This window comes from Mesoplodon densirostris, chromosome 1 (assembly GCF_025265405.1).
Source record: "Mesoplodon densirostris isolate mMesDen1 chromosome 1, mMesDen1 primary haplotype, whole genome shotgun sequence".
Taxonomy (NCBI): Eukaryota; Metazoa; Chordata; class Mammalia; order Artiodactyla; family Ziphiidae; genus Mesoplodon; species Mesoplodon densirostris.
Window position 1 is genome coordinate 55,049,325 of NC_082661.1, and position 17,293 is coordinate 55,066,617.

Below are 17,293 nucleotides of genomic sequence, written 5' to 3' on the forward strand. Positions count from 1 at the left end.
CCCCTCCAGCTGCAAAGCAAAGGTACCTTGTGTAAGCGGAAGGCACTGGAATGAGAACCAGCTGCTGGGGCAACAGATGGGACCTGGGGGTCAAAAGATCCACATATTGGAAAAGGAAAAGATGCTGCCTTGAGCATCTTGTTGCCCATCAGCCTTGAAACCGTGGCTTCCTATTCTTGACTTGAAGGAGGAATTTCTATGGACTCCTCCCCTGTTCATTTCTCAGCTCAGGAGAGATTACTGTCATCACTCTGTTATGGACTGAATGTTTACATCCCCCCAAATTCATATGTTGAAACTCTGGTCCTCAATGTGATGGTATTAGGGGGTGGGGCCTCTGGGAGGGAGTTAGGATTAGATGAGGTCATGGGGGTGGAGTCCTCACGAGGGGGTTCAGTGTCCTTATAAGAGTCACGAGAGAACTTGCTTTCTCTGCTCTGCTCTCGGCTGTGTGAGGACAAAACAAGAAATCTGCAACCTGAAAGAGGGCCCTTCCCAGAACCTGACTGTGCTGACACCCTGATCTCAGATTTGCAGCCCCTAGAACTATGAGGAATAAATTTCTGTTGTTTATAAGCCACCCAGTCTATGGTGTTTTGTTGTAGCGGCTCAAGCTGACTGTAAATGTATTGAGGGTTCTTCTCAAATATAAGTAGAAGCAATACCCCATCCTCAGTCTTGGCAGTGCTTTGTGCTTTTCAGAGACCATGTATGCATGTGTGTATGCACGTATATATCTATGTATGTGTGTCATCTCCCAGCTGTCTTCTGCGGCCACACTGCAAGTTAGGTCTTGCGTAAAGTCTCAAGGCAGCGTCATGGGTGGCAGTAGATAAAAGCTTGGGTTCTGGCATCCAATTTTGTGGGTTCAAATATAACACTTCCACTTGCTGGCTGGGTGATCTGGGGCAAGCTGTGTTACCTTTCTGAGACTCAATTTCCTCCTCTCCAAAATGAACAAAAGCATGAGATATATTCATAAAGTTTTTATAAAGAATTGGTGTGATAATGCTTCTAATGCCCATTGCCTTCTACTTAGTGAGTGCTCAATGGGTGTTGGCTATTTTTTATTTTTCCTGTGACTTGTCCAAGGTCACACAGCAGGTTAATAGAGCAGGCCTAAAAATCCAAATCTGCTCACTTGTAGTTCAGTGTTTTAGTTCAGGGTTTTGTTCCATATTTAACTCTTAGGCTGTGTGAATGGGGAAGAAGCATAATCAACATTTTGGTGTTTTTGGGGTTTTTTTTTTTTGCGGTACACGGGCCTCTCACTGTTGTGGCCTCTCCCGTTGCGGAGCACAGGCTCCGGATGCGCAGGCTCAGCGGCCATGGCTCACTGGCCCAGCCGCTCCACGGCATGTGGGATCTTCCCGGACTGGGGCACGAACCCGTGTCCCCTGCATTGGCAGGCAGACTCTCAACCACTGCACCACCAGGGAAGCCCCATAATCAACATTTAATCCACCCATTTTGGAAGTTCAAAGATGAAGTGCTTTATCCGAAGCCCTCTGCTTAGGAGGGGTTGAGAAGCAGAAACTGAGCTAGGAGTCTTTACCCGTTAGGCCAGTGTTCTTTCCTGTGGCAGCCAATATCTGGCCATAATGTCTGCCTGCTTTTTTGTCTCCTCCTTACAGGGCAGCCAGAACTTTCATGGTTGTAGTTCTAGAAATATGGTTGTCGATCGAGGCTCTCTTTTAGAATTTAGAATCCTTTTTAAAACAACTCAATTTCCAATGGCAAATCATCCGTTGAAGAAGCTGTGAAGAAATCGTGACAACAGTGATTTCACTAATAGCTTCTCGTGGGATATTAAAATGAAAATTTCTTCTTGATACTCCAGGCGGAGCTGTACACAGAGCACCTCTCTGCACTGCAGTGAGAGATCACCAAAAGATCTCAAACAACCCTTTAAATATTTTTCTTTTGCGAAACAAGCAGTTCCTCCAAAGGCGATAAAGGGGAGTTTAAATTATCCTGGGTTAATCTTTTTATAAATTGGGATCCTTTGGGGTCACAGCAACACATTTTTCCCCATGCCAACTCCTCCTTGAATAAACAATCAAACACATCTCTGTCTTTCCCTGTTTTGATTTCAAGCCGAGGTACCACGGGAGGTATTCCTCCTGGTCTAGGAGGGAGCCTTGGCTTTCTTCCCTTAAAAAGTGATGGCTTATTTAGACGGTGACATGCACCAGGATGACAACCCTGGAGAAATCAGAGCACACAGTGACCCTTTGTGGGATGGGAGGGAGCCTTTTACTTTAATAGAAAAGTCTCCTTGGTCAATCTTATTTTAGTCCCCCGTGACCACAAATCAGAGCAACTTTGTCTATGCATCTCGGTTTGATGCTCAGAACCTAAAACTTCCTTCACAGTTCTCAAGTGCTTTGGGATGTTTCTTTTTATACCACTTCGAACAGTACAACTTCACTGTTACACCGGGGAAGCTGGGAAGAAATCCAGGGTTCAGCCTGCGGGAGTCCTCCCCAAATCACAATAACAGTAATTTCATTCTTAGCATTCACACCTCCTGCTCAGAAGCCCTTCGGATCCTTGCAGTGATTTTTGTCAGGAAGGTGAGAGCATCCCCCAATTTAAACATGGGGGAATTTAGGCTCAGTGAGTCTAAAGAACTTGGGAACTATTAAGGGAGCCACTAAGTGGCAGATGCGGAGCCATAATGGCCAAGATTAAGTAAACATTTATTTAAATAGCAACCTCCTAAACCTACTGAAGAGCATTTGCCTGTGAGCCTGGAAATGCCTGCATTGGGAAGTGTGTGCTCACCATGTCGGTGGGGTGAGAGTAGGCTGCCGAGGGCTCCTTGCACAGCCAAAAACTGTGTGTGGAATGAGTTCTTGGGTGGTTGTTTCTTGTAAATAAGAAAGCTGTCACTGTAGCAGAGGTCATCGCTTGGGCAGTTGCTATGAATAGGGGGCGCTTGCTCAGCAAAGCAAGTTTCACTCTATTACTATTAACAGAGAAGTCACCGTAGACCAAAGCAGTGGAGTAGAAATTGCAATTAAATTTGCTATCAATCACACCGCTCAAGTACACTGCACGTTTTATCAAACATTTTTTTTTCACATATTCTTGCTTAATCGAGTACTTTACCCTATTGAAGGTGTGAGTTTAAAGGATTCAGGGGTCAGCACCGTGTAGTAGAGGAGCATTTTCTAAATCTGGTCTCTTTTTCTCTCTTACACTCTTTTTTTTTCAAAACAAAACAAAGCAAACAAACAAAAAACTCTCCTTGAGGAAGTGCCTAGGCCAAGGTTTTACCTGTCTCTCTCCTATTTTTTCCCCCTCCCGTTTTTGCATTGAGTTTTAATATGTCAGCAAGTTGAGAAGGAAGTTATAGGATTTTCTGGTATACATCATTTTTACATTATGATGGAGAATGACTTTTCCATGGCTAGGTTACTGAAGTGGTGTATATCCAATAAATTACAAAGATTTCAGGGTGACTTGAGGGATAGTAACCGGAATGTTGCCCCTTTCCCCTCCTGGTGTCTGGGCTGAATTATTTAAGGACTTAGGAGAAAACACATGGCCTGCCCGTTTTACTGCCCTTCCCAATGTCTGGCTAGTGCAAGGTTGGAAGGTTAATCTTAAACTTTTCATCACTTTCTTTCATTTTATTTTTATCTGTTGGAGAGGAAAAGCTTTTCCTCTACCCTCTTAGGTTCAGTGCATGGAGGCCTGCAAATTTAAGTGACAAAAGACAGATTAACAGGAGAAAAAAGCAAACAATTTCATGAATATTTTACATGCACAGGAGTTCACAGAGAAGAAGTGAAATTCAAAGAAGTGTTTAGACTCCGTGGCTTATATAGCATTTTAATAAAAGAGAGGGGGTTTGGGCCTTAAGGGATGATAAACTGTGGGAAAGTGACTAGGAGATATATGGGAAACTAATGGAAGATAGGGTTTTATTTTAGTTAGGTTTGTTTATGCAGACTCATCATGGACCAATGCTCTGTGTCCAGTGATTAGAGTTGCTATTCTCTTCCTGGTATGGAGGGGATGGGACAACTCACAAAGGGAAATGTATGCCTTTATTTTTAGGCTGAAAAGGGGAGGGAAGAATATTCTCTGTATCTTCTGATTCTCAGTTGCCTTCAGATCAAAATAATCCTCATGGCAAAGGAGCATATTTTGGGGTGGCAATATTCTGATCTTATCATATCCAACTTTTCATTTCTTACATCAGGGAGGAAAATGGTATATAGTGGATCCTTTTCTCCCCATCTAAAAGATTTAGGGCTGTTTCTTACAACTGGTATCTTGAACTCCCCCTTCCTTGTAAACCAGTCTTGGTTACTTGATCATTGAAAACAGAGTTCTTTCACAGAGACTGTCATTGCCAAATGTGATGTACCATTAAAAAAAATCTCCTACCACTTCTTATAAGTTTCAAAAATGTATTGCATCTGTAGTATAAATTTGGATGTATTTTGTGACATTCATTCATAAGGGAATTCAAATACAGTGGTAGAGGCAAGATCTAGAGTTTAGGATGCAGCAGCACCTGAAGAAAGGGAGATCCCCCTGTCCCCATTACTAATCTGCCTCAGTGAGAAATTCCACAGAAAGGCAGAGAGGTTGGGGCGAGATGCACACAGTTCTCTCAACTCCCAGATCTCTGCCTTTGCAACAACTGTCAGGACGTGTAGTCTTCATCTGTGTGCAGAGAGAATTTCCCCGAGCCTCAGAGTCCCCACACCAGGGGCTGGCCTTGGCGGCGTACTTCTGCAGACATCCGTTGTAATTGGGGGTTGACTTGATCCTTGACAAAGGAACGTGTGTTGGAATGGACAGCTGTAATGTCCTTTTGGCCTTGGGCCTCCCAGCTATGTTTTCATCAAATCTGTCTTCTCTCCCTTTCCCATCACAGTTTTAATAGATAAACTCCGAGCTAGAAAGAGTGAGTTGAGTATATAGATTCTACAATATGCTCCAGGATATTCAACATCCCACTATTATCTGAGAGAAAATGTCAACCTTTTAACGTCAGCCCTGGCTATATCTGAATATTTAAAAGAGGCTTCTTTTTTTTTTTTTTTTCCTTTTTGCGTTATGTGGGCCTCTCACTGTTGTGGCCTCTCCCGTTGCGGAGCACAGGCTCCGGATGCGCAGGCCCAGCGGCCATGGCTCACGGGCCCAGCCGCTCCGCGGCATATGGGATCCTCCCAGACCGGGGCACGAACCCGTATCCCCTGCATCGGCAGGCGGACTCTCAACCACTGCGCCACCAGGGAGGCCCAAAGAGGCTTCTTTTGAAACCTTTTCATGTTTTGCTATTTATGCTACCCACCCTGCCCCAGAGATTTAGAGGAAATAATCTCTAGGTTTTGTTTTCCTTCCCTGTGAAATCCTTTCGAGTGTTAGACGGTCTACCACTTTTTCCCTGACATTTCCTTTACATAGGGCTGCTATTCTAAACTGATGGTCACAGAGTCCTTCTCAATAACACAGAGACAAAACGGTCTGCATAGCTGATAAATTATAAGCCAGCGCCGTGTGTTAGCTTGATGGATGGTTATAGTGAATGTGTGTGAGTCATGGGTGTTTTTTTTGGTAAAAAGAATTATGTGAACTTTTCTCCTCTATTTTGAGTGCTTTGAAATGTACTACTTTTCTTTCTTTTCTTTTCTTTCTTTCTTTCTTTTTTTTTTTTTTTTTTTTTTTTTTTGTTCTTTAAGGTGTATGTCAAGGAACTAGGCACCGTGTCAGAATAGTCATTTTCTAGTTTTCAAAGTTATTGTTTGGGAGTTGAGGAGGTGGAAGGACTGAATAGAAAAGAATTGTGTGTTGACAAGTAAGCCAGCCTGTGAAATGTGAAAGAAAATTACAGTCACCTACTTTAAAAGGGGGGTCTCCCTCACCCTACCCTACCCCAGGGGGTCAATTTGAAATCTGGGGTAGATTTACAGTGAATCCCCTTGGAGGCGATGTGATTCTAATTAACCATTGCTTTGCAGCTGCTGTAGAAATGCTTGAGTTTATTTGGGTAGATTTCTTTTCGGCCAGGCTGCAGAGTAAATAATGTTTGACAGTCACATCACTGGGTCTCTGACTTGCTGTCTCCTAAAGCAGTGCTGTCCTTTGCTTCATGTGTCACTGGGACCTTTGATATATAACACGTGGGTGCCTGCTTTGCTGTAACATCCAAATACCGGGGAGTATCGCTGGGCTCAGTGCTATTCAAAGTGGGGCCTGAGGACCAGTGCCAGGCTGCAAGCTGCCCTTTCTGGTCCCTACGACAAGATGAGGGCAGAAATTGAGAGGAAGGGCTCAGAAACTTTTCTAGCAATCTGACAGTATGTAGGATTTTACGTCAGGTGAATCTAACAAACACTTGGGGCCTTGATGTCTTCTTAAATTTGTTTTCCTAGGAATGGATTTTTATTGTATTTTGCACAAGTACTGATCTGTGACTGATCGGAGGTCGAGGTCTTTCACCACTGATAGTTTGAGTTGTACAGGTTTAGCTCTTGTGGTTTCATTGGTGAGCAAATGTCAGGGTCTTCCCACCCACCTGAGGGGCTCAAGCCACTGTTGATTCAAAAAGGGAAGGTTAGGGACGTTTCAGATTTTTTTTTTTTTTTTTTTGGTCTTTTGTTAAATTTTTCACTGTTGCTCTTACAAACATTTCTTTCTGAACACCTCTTCCACTGTTTAAGAAAAGCAGGCTCCTGTGAAGGTGAATTTTGCTGTGTCTCCTGCAGATGGGGTGCTGAGATGCAGTGTGCAGGTGGCAGCAGGCTCGCGGAGGCCACTTTTAGCCGCACGCCAGCACCTGCCCCGGGTGGCTTCTCCCGCCCCACCTCTGAGCCGGTCCCTCCAGCCTGGGGGTCCTGTCCCTCCACCTGGGGGAGGGATTATGCTTGCTGAGCTAATGTCTGGGAAGTGTTCTGGAGTTCCTGGAAGGAAAAGGAGAGGCCGCCCACTTGTGATACCTTGTGCTAAGGCAGGAGAGCTGCAGGACAGAGGGGAGGAACCAGGAAAAGAAAATTGAGAATTGAATCATCTCCACTTCACTGCAGTCCCTGGGGGACGCCTGCTCTAGTGGCCTTGAACTGCTTTCCAAAGTGGACATCTTGTGATGTGAGGGGGAGAAGGAGAGAGGGAAGCTGCTTGCCTTTGCACCTATCTGGAACTTTCTCCGGGATATCCACAAGGCTCACGCTCCCTCCTTTTTCTTTCTTTCTTTTTTTTTTTTTTGCGGTGCACGGGCCTCTCACTGTTGTGGCCTCTCCCGTTGCGGAGCACAGGCTCCGGACGTGCAGGCTCAGCAGCCATGGCTCACAGGCCCAGCCACTCCGTGGCATGTGGGATCTTCCCGGACCGGGGCATGAACCCGTGTCCCCTGCATTGGCAGGCGGCCTCTCAACCACTGTGCCACCGGGGAAGCCCTCTCCCTCCTTTTTCAAGTCTTGGTTTAAGACTTGAAGTGTGGCCTTCGCTGTGACGCCTTCTGTGGCCTTTCCTCAGCACACACTGTTTCCTTTACCTGCTGTATTTGTTTCCATAGTACTTATCATCCAGCTCCTCAGTCATTATTCATTTTGTTGTAATATAATGTAATTAATATAATATTATCTATTAAAATGTAGGTCTACAAGGGCAAGAGGCTTTGTCTGTAGAGCTCACTGCTGTATCTCCAGAATCAAAAACAGTGCCTGACACATAGTAGGCACTCCATAAATATTTGTTGTATAAATGAATGGATGAATAAGTGAAGGGGCAGGATGACAAGGGAGCCAGCTGTGTCCAAGGAGCCATTCGGCCAGATGCATCCAACTGTCCACTGAGTGATCGAATTGGAGCCACTGGAAGGGCAGAGTCAAGGGGAGGTGACCAGCATTTAACCAGTGCCTACTGTATACCAAGCACTGTGGTAGGCATCCTAGGTTCATTATTCAATGTAAGTATCAAATTACTGCATGAAGTATGTATGGTTAGCTCCATTTTATAGGTGGGGAAACTCAAGAGGTTAATAATCTTACCCAAGGTCACCCAGCCCAGTAAGTGGCAGAACTGGCATCCAACTTAGTCTATCTGATTCCAAAAAGAAATCTGAACATTTCCAAAAAAAGTCAGTGGATCACAGTGCCTCTTGTCTTTTTGCTTTCCTGCCTGTAAAATGAGGATGAATTTTCCTCATCCTTCACCAAATTTTTATCTGATGAGAATGGAAATCTGGGACAGTTGAAACACAACTATTACAAGATATGAGCTTTGCAAATATGGGGCTGAGAATTAGATCACATTATTGAGTAATGTTCACAAATAAGTGAGTGGAAATCAGAGTTAGATTAAATCTAGCCAGTGGGGATGAGTGGGGTTTCTATGCAATGCTGCATGCCAGGCACTGGTTTCAGTATTTTATTATTGCAGATATTTCCCTAGGCTGAGACCACAACCTCCAGACTCAGCATATTATCTTTCACTTAAGATATATTTATGGAGCATCCACTAGGTGCTTGGGGTAGACCAGTAGAGAGAACAAAGTTCCTTGCCCTTCATGGAACTTCTGTCTTAGTAGGGAGAGAGAGATAGGAAATAAACAGTAAGTAATAAACGTATGTAAACATATGGCAATAAACTATAAAGTAAATTACATGGTATATTAAGAGATGGTAAGTGCTATGGAAATAAAAAGTAGTGTAGGGGAAAGGGCTTGGATGTCCAGCGGGGAGGTGGCCAGACTGCAGATTAGATCAAGTGGTCCAGGTGGGCCCCGTTGAAACGGTGCAGTTTGAACGAAGACCTGAAATAGGCAAGGGAGTGAGCCAAGAGGTATCCTGGAGGGAGAGCAGTCCAGTCCAGAGAAAAGGCAGAGAGAGCAGCGCTGAGATGGGCTCCTGCCTGGTATATGTGGGGAACAGCCAGGAGGTGAGCTTCGGGGGAGCTGAATGGGGGTCTACCTTGATGGTGGAGACACTGGATATCCCGATGGATGGAATATGGGAGATAAGACAAAGTGAGGAGTCCAGGATAAGCCAAGGTTTAATCTTTATATTCTTTCACTTTATTCCCTTTTGATTACCTAACATAACTCAGTATTCCCAAAAGTATTAGCATCAAAGTCTTCGGAGATTTAGCCACTGTAGTTGTACTCGTCTGCAATGTCTCTGGATTTGGGTTTCTTCAGCTATCACATGGAGGGAATCTAAAAGATAACTTTCTAATCCCTTGTGTGACTGTTTCTGAAAGATTCCTTTTTAGGAGTCATATTCCGATTGCTGGCTTGCTTCCCTCCCTCCTTCCTTCCTCCATTTATTCATCATGGGTCTTTAAAACATTTGCTGGAATAAGAGCACTTCCTGGAGCCATGTACATGGAGGCTGAGAAGGGAGAAAAAGAGAATCTCTGCCTTTCAATAGCTCATTTCTTCTTGCTGAGGTTAGATAAGAGTGCAATAAGCAAGGTGAGAATTAGATCAAATTAGCAAAATTCAAATAGTATAGAAGCAGCAGCCATGGAGGTAAAGTGGAATAGTAAGTTAAAGGCTTGAGTGGATAAAAGCATGTAGATAGTTTGGGAGCATATGCAAGTTCAGGTTCAGGGAACCTGAGAAGGGTGAGAGCATGGTAAAGGGTGCTTGCGTGCTCCCGGGAAAGGGGCTGAGATGTGTCGATGAAGCTGGACTGAGAGGGGGAGGGGGTCTGGTGGAGAACTGCGCACTGGGGCCAGAGGGATCTGCTCTGAGCAGGAGGCAATCTGAAGGAAGGGATGACATCATGAAGATGGACTGGAAGGCACTCACCCTGGCTGTTTGGTACTCTAGGAGCTAGAACAGGGGAATAAGGAGGTGAGAAAAACAGCCCAGGAGACTGTTGAATTACCTCTGGATCCTGATGTCTGAAATCGTGACACCTCACTGGTCTCTTCTCTGGCTGACAATTTTGATCAAAATTCTGGGCATAAAGGTGGCAAAGAAAAGTTCATTAAACACCATCTATTTGAAGAAAAAAAAAAACTATCCAAACAAGGAAATGAAATTATCCAAACAAGGAAATGAAATGTTTCCTATATTGTTGACCCAAAGTTAGAATTGAACTAAGACCACTTGCAAGAGTTTTTGTGAGGAGCTCTTAAATTAAAAACAAACAAACAAAACAAACAAAAAAACCCAACTCCTCCATCACTTGTCTGTGAGCCATTCTGGAAACAAACAACATCCCCAAATTGAGGTTCATGGCCAACTTTATTTCTCTCCATGCAGTTGTAGTGGTGTGATTTGCACACTTGCTGCATTCGTACATGTGTTTATTCTAATGGTTCAGCTGGGCTTGGATGCTGGCTGCAATAAGCCTAAGAAAGACCTGCATTTCTCCACTCCTCCGTTTCTGATTATATTTCATAATGTGTTAATATTTGCAGGCTAATCTTTTTTTTTTGAAATCTACCTTTTATTTATTTATTTTTAACATCTTTATTGGAGTATACTTTCTTTACAATGTTGTGTTAGTTTCTGCTGTATAACAAAGAGTGAATCAGATATACATATACATATATCCCCATATCCCCTCCCTCTTGCATCTCCCTCCCTCCCACCCTCCCTATCCCACCCCTCTAGGTGGTCACGAAGCACTGAGCTGATCTCCCTGTGCTATGCGGCTGCTTCCCATTAGCTATCTATTTTACGTTTGGTAGTGCATATATGTCCATGCCACTCTCTCACTTTGTCCCAGCTTACCCTTCCCCCTCCCCGTGTCCTCAAGTCCATTCTCTATGTCTGTGTCATTATCCCTGTCCTGCCCCTAGGTTCTTCAGAACCCTTTTTTTTTTTTTTTTTTAGATTCCACATATATGTGTTAGCATATGTTTTTCTCTTTCTGACTTACTTCACTCTGTATGACAGACTCTAGGTCCATCCACCTCACTGCAAATAACTCAATTTCATTTTTTATGGCTGAGTAATATTCCATTGTATATATGTGCCACATCTTCTTTATCCATTCATCTGTCAATGGACATTTAGGTTGCTTCCATGTCCTGGCTATTGTAAATAGAGCTGCAATGAACATTGTGGTACAGGACTCTTTTTGAATTATGGTTTTCTCAGGGTATATGCCCAATAGTGGGATTGCTGGGTCGTATGGTAGTTCTATTTTTAGTTTTTTAAGGAACCTCCATACTGTTCTCCATACTGGCTGTATCAATTTACATTCCCACCAACAGTGCAAGAGGGTTCCCTTTTCTCCACACCCTCTCCAGCATTTATTGTTTGTAGATTTTTTGATGATGGCCATTCTGACTGGTGTAGTTTTGATTTGCATTTCTCTGATGATTAATGATGTTGAGCATCCTTTCATGTGTTTGTTGGCAATCTGTATATCTTCTTTTGAGAAATGTCAATTTAGGTCTTCTGCCTGTTTTTGGATTGGGTTTTTTGTTTTATTGATATTGAACTGCATGAGCTCCTTGTAAATTTTGGAGATTAATCCTTTGTCAGTTTGCAGGCTAATCTTGCACAACTATTGAGAGATTCTCAAGACCGAAATAAACATCTGGGAGAAGAAATGAAAGAACTTCAGCAAAGGCTTGGAGAAGTCCAGGGCGACAATAAGGTACCGTGAATATTTTAAAGGCAAAAACCTCTCCTGAGTAATTTTGTGCCAGAGGTTTATGTATGGTGCATCAGAAGAATGTAATGCAGCATTTGCGGAAAAATTTGTTATAGATTTTTACATTTGCAATGAAAATTCACAGTTTAGCATTTCTTATCTTTATTACCTTCCCTTCGCGTGTGTGCACGCACACGTGTCTGTGTGTGTTTCTGGGTTGCTCTAAAATATTGTCACAACCCATTGTAGAAGTTTCATTACGTTCAGCTTGGTGCTGAATAACATTGTGGTTGAGAGCAAAATAAAGCCCAAATGCTATGCTTTCTCCTTTCTATACAAATAATGGATTTGTGGCTCAGATGATTTGGAATTATTCACATTCAGTTTTGAATTTTAAGTAGTCATCCTACTAATTATGTTCACATAACCAATTTATTTTATTGCTAAATTTGGCAATTTGTATGGAACATTGCTCAAAATCCACTGCTTGGTATTAATCAAACTCCCCTGTTGGCAACGTTAATTATAAAATATGAACTCATATACTCCAAACTAAATGTGAGCACTGTCTCTCCCAGCTGAAGCTGTGAACAAAAGTACAATTGAGAAAAGGAAGAAAAACTACCGAAGTTTAATTCCATCGCCCCCAAATCATTTCCCATTTTGCCAATAGATTCAATTTCAACTTCTTGCCAGAGCCAGCTTTCCCAACAGGGATGGCCTTTGGAGTTTCACTCAAGCAAACTACATGGTGGGGAGGAGGTACTTTCTTGGGCAATGTCTTTTGAATGGTACCAAATTCCCTGACAAATGATGGGGATGTTTGTTGTTCCTGGGAGTCACTGGTTATTGGAAGGCACCATTTTGAAATATGCTCATTCTTTAAAAAAAAAAAAAAAAAAAGTATGGATGTGTCTGGATTATCTCGAGAACTCTTCCACGACAAAGGGCAGAAAGGATTGTGTGCTTACTGCTGGCTTAAGGGGCTCAATCTAAGGGCATACTGGTGGGACTTCCCTGGTGGTCCAGCAGTTGAAACTCCACACTTCCACTGCAGGGGGCACGGGTTCAATCCCTGGTTGGGAAACTAGGATCCCGCATGCCACGAGGTGTGGTCAAAAAGTAAAAAAAAAAAAAAAAAGGCATACTGGGAAGTCTTCTTTACATAGCCACTTGTCCACTTAGTCTGCCTTTAAAAAAATTTTTTTAAACCTCTTGGATTTAACATAGTATATTTGAAAAATATTTCATGACTATTCTCCATCATGAAATAGGGAGTGGGTGAGAATGCTAAGAAGGGTGCTAATTAACCCTGGACAAGCTAATCGGGCCTCTCAAAAGGATTTGAGCTCTGTAACCTAGGTGTTTGGTCAGTAATTAAAGGCCAGGCCTTCTTAGGTGTTATCAAATGATAGCATCAGGGCAAGTTTTTCTAGAGAGTAAAATCAAGTATGTGCAATCATTTCCTTTTAAACCCATAAAAATACTGCAGGAATTTTGGAGAAGTTATAAATCCAGAAAATACTGAAACATTTTGAAATGTGATTTTTGGAGTCATGATTCTTCTTGACTGGTTTTTTTTTTCTTCTTCTTTTCTTTTCGTTTTTATTTTCTGAGTTACCCCCCCACACACACACCTCCAACTGTCCTAAACACACCTCTGCCTCATCTTTTGGTCACTTTTAATTGTATAGCCTTGTAGGCCTGAGATATTTTAGGAATTGACATTTGCAACTGATATTTCGAGGAAAGAAAGGGAGGGTATGTGTGCATGAGTGTGTGTGTGAGTGTAACGCTAAGCGCAGGTCTGGGGCTGCTTTTGCATTGGCACCATCTGAGCTTCATGATTTGCTTGTATTCTGGGTCTTTATTCCAGTAGCTGGACACATTTATCAAACTTGGTTTTCTCACTCAAGGTTTAGAATTTAGTGACTCATATTCATGGCCTGTGAAGTAATTTGCCTGCCAGCAGATGCAGGCAAGATGTTAAAATGTTCAGTAGACCCTGTATCTCAGTCTCCAGTCCTCTCCTCCTCAAAAAAGACCAACTGCAGTGAGCCCCAGAGACTCTGTTTATTCTCATTTGCATCTAAAGTTATAGGGCTGGTTTATTTTCATCCCCCCTGTGAGTCACGGTCATCCTCCCCCCCCACCCCACCCCCAGTCATCAACATTAAGGCCGGATGACTCATTCAGTAATGACACCAGCCATCTTGAGAAACACAGAGGCCTCTCTTGAAGGGTGGCTGTGACTGTGTGGTGGAGAATGGGTTAACCCTTCCTTTGCTCTTTTATTCATCGTGTCACAGCTCCAACCTTTCCATCGCCTTCGGAATCTAGTCCTACCTCCTTACTATGGTGTGCTTGGCCCTCCATTATCTGGACCCTCCTGATTTTTCCAGCCACATCTGTTGCCATTAGTCGCCTCACACTTCAGCTCTGCAGGGCTAATTTCAGCCCCTCAGCTGAGCCATACTGAGTTGTGCCTCGGGGCCTTTGCACCTGCTGTCTGCTCTCTGGAACACTCTTCCCCTTTACTTCTGTAAACTCCTGCTCATCTTTCAGGTCATAGGTCAAATGTAGCCTTCTCCAACTCTCAGGGGCAGGTCCTGCACACACCCACAGTGCCCTGCTCTTTTCCCTCTGCTTGTACTTGTTTGGCACCCCTCCCCCAAAGGTAAACTCTTTGCAGGCCAAATTCCTGTATCCGTAGGAATTTGCATCTTAGTTCGTGATACACGGACATTATTTAATAGATCTTTATTGAAGGAATGGAATAGGATAAATGAATGAGTGAATGAATAAAGGGAATGCAAAAAGGAGCAAAAAGGTTCAATAAAGAGGAAGAGGAAAAGAAAAAGGAAGAACACATGAAAATAGCAGACTGACTGCCCCTCCGGTTGTCATCACTAACTCTCTTTGTGGGGTAAGGAGTAGTTTAGAAACCTGGAGAAAGGAGTTAGAAAAGCAAACTATTCCATCTGAGAAAAAGCAGAAGAAAGCCAAACCTAAGGTGTAAGACCTTAGGGAGCCCCTGGAAAGGTCAGGGGGTCTGATGCTGAGCCTTAGTGGGTGTGGGGTAAGGGTCCTGCTCCTAGGCTGGTTCAAGCCTGTTAAATTCAATAATACTTAATAATGGATGTTGTGGGATTCCTAACTCCTCCCATTCCGGGCTTGTGGCATCACTTTATGAGCAACTATTAAAGTGGAAGTTTGTTATCTCCAAGTTGTCATTTTAACTGATGACCCTTAGCCATATTTTGGGAAGCCCAGATTCTAGATGTTAAGTACATTTAAGAAACAAGGTGATAGGAAATTACTTGCCTTGGCTATTTTAAGGTAGACTAATTTTTCCATTTGTTCAGCTAGAGCCTTGTAACCCTACGTGCCATAAAGCATTTTCAAACAGCCTCTTGAAAGATTTGTTGCCACCCTGTCTTACAAGCAGCTTAGCACTCACACAGGGTTGGAGGTGGAGGGTGGGATTCCATGATTAACAAACCTATTATCTCTCTGAGCAGCGCCCCAATCGAGGCTTCTGGACAGACACAAAGCCCCAGTTCAAACCAGACGAGAGGTGGGAAAAGGGAAGCCTAGTAGACACCCTCCCATTCCTTGCTAATAATAGCTCTGAAAGGTTGAGGAGGGAAGGGAGAACTCACACCTCCACAAATCACCCTGGGGAAAGCTTTTCATGAGGGTGGGTTGCCCAGGGTTCTTTGTGTGGCAGTCTGTGAGGAATAAGGACCAATTATGTGGAAAACCCAGGCAATGCTAGGGCCTCAAGTGTGGAGAGCAGCCCACCCAGAGAGTTACAGCTCCCCTTCTTGCCCCAGAGGCATGCCTGCTTCCTCTTCTGGGCATTAAGAAAAGAGTGGATTTAGGGAAAGGGGACTGGTGCGGGGTGGGGGGAAAGGAGGCCTCTGAGAACTTAAGGATCAGTAAGAGGCAGTCCACAGAACTAGCAGAGCACACTTGAATCACAGATATCCAGAGGTGAGCTGGTGAACCAGCTCTTCTGAAGAGGAAGCCTGGCTGGTAGCACTTTACCAATTTCCCTGGTGTCAAGACTGATGCCATGGCATTCAAATATCAGGCTAACAAAGTGAAGTCACTGAACTGGGAGTTAGAAAGCTTGGCACTCCAGAAAGAGCTAGCTCCAGCCTCCCACTGCCAAGTGGTATAATCTAGAATAGTCCAAGAGGTCCATCTTTGGAAACTGCTAGACCCAGGTTTATATTCTAACTCTGCCAGTTATTATTTGTGTGGCCTTGAGCAAGTCAGTTGTCTCTCTAGACCCCAGTTTCCTCATCTGTAAAATGGGAGTAATGATACCTCACATAGAATGGCTGTCAGGTTTCATCGTTATTCATCAATACATACTTGGGGACTGATTAATGTTCTAGGAGCTGTGACTACGTCAGGAATAAGAAAAACAAGGTGCGTGTTCTCACAGAGCTTATAGTCTAGTTGGGGAGACAGAGAATAAGAAAATAAAATACTTATGTAAGATCATCAGACAGTGGTTAGTGCTGGGAAGAAAAGAAAGCAGGAGATTTAATGGTTTGGAGTGTGTGTGTGCATGCAATATTATGTTTATAAAGGGTGTAGCATAGTACCTGGCATCCAGTAAGCACTCCATGAAGGGTAAACATTGCTGGTATCTTTAGCACAACCTGGGCCCACATCGGCTTAGTATCCTCTTGTATCAGAGTTCCACCAGGAATCTCAAGGTCTTCCTTTCTGTTGATCGACTGTTTCCCGTGAACCCCGGGGGTATGTGCCTCCCAACAGAGACAGAGACTGGGGGTAAGAAGCCTGGCATCTGGCAAATGGATCCCCCAAACCCAGCCCTCCTTGTCACCACCCGACTTTATTATTTATCACCACCCCAAACATTATTACTTTGGTGTCATGCTCCCAGAAGCTTCCTTGCATTTTGTGTACCCTTGTGGAATAAGCACCTAATAGAACAGGCCAGGAGCAGCCTCTCATGTTCCTGCTGGGCTTCCTTGTCTGCTTGCTTTTATTTTTCCTTCCTTTTACAGATTATGGCACTTTAAGTGCAGAAGAACAATAATGCAATGGGAAGTACTCAAAAGCAAGGAACTTCAGGTGGACAGTGTCAGGCAGTCACATTTCCTGGGCCCCTGCTGGCCAACTTAAATGTAACTGTTTGCAGTCGTGCATAAACATGGGGTTTTGCCCTTAATAATGCGCTTTATGTTACACCAGCTGAAGGTCTTTAAGTACCTCTGTTTTATCTGGTGTTGGCCCCATAAAATAATAGACCCCTTCTGTGAACGTACCTCTAATGATGTGGGACTTTTGGAAGGATTCAGCAAGCAAACCAATTAAGTCAAAGCCACCAGCCAATACCGGCAGACCAATGAGCATGCAGGTGACTAATTAAAGTATACTCTGTTAAAAAATAAAAGTGTTCAGCTTGGATGTTTGTAAGAGTCCAGGATGAGGGATTAGAGAGCTCTTTGTAAACATTTCGTCTTTATGCTTCAAAGGAGCACAGAGATGTCCTAGCTTGTGGGAAACCCGGATGAAGAGGGCACTCTAATGAAAAGCTCTCACCTTGGGGCATTATAGAAATTAATTACAAAGAATTAAAGTGAGTGATAAGGGCCCTTCACCTGCTCCAGCTCCATCATATCTTATTCTAACTGGGATCTTGATGGTGAAAAACAGGCAACGCTCAGCAA

At 43.6% G+C, this 17,293-nt stretch overlaps 1 protein-coding gene across 1 annotated transcript in view; it reads left to right on the forward strand.

Moving 5' to 3' along the window:
• Positions 1-17,293, forward strand: part of CCDC149 (coiled-coil domain containing 149) — a 99,493-nt gene that overhangs the window by 39,426 nt on the left and 42,774 nt on the right. Inside the window, 1 exon segment of the mRNA XM_060103568.1 lies at positions 11,475-11,582. Within this exon segment, the coding sequence (XP_059959551.1) occupies positions 11,475-11,582 (108 nt within the window).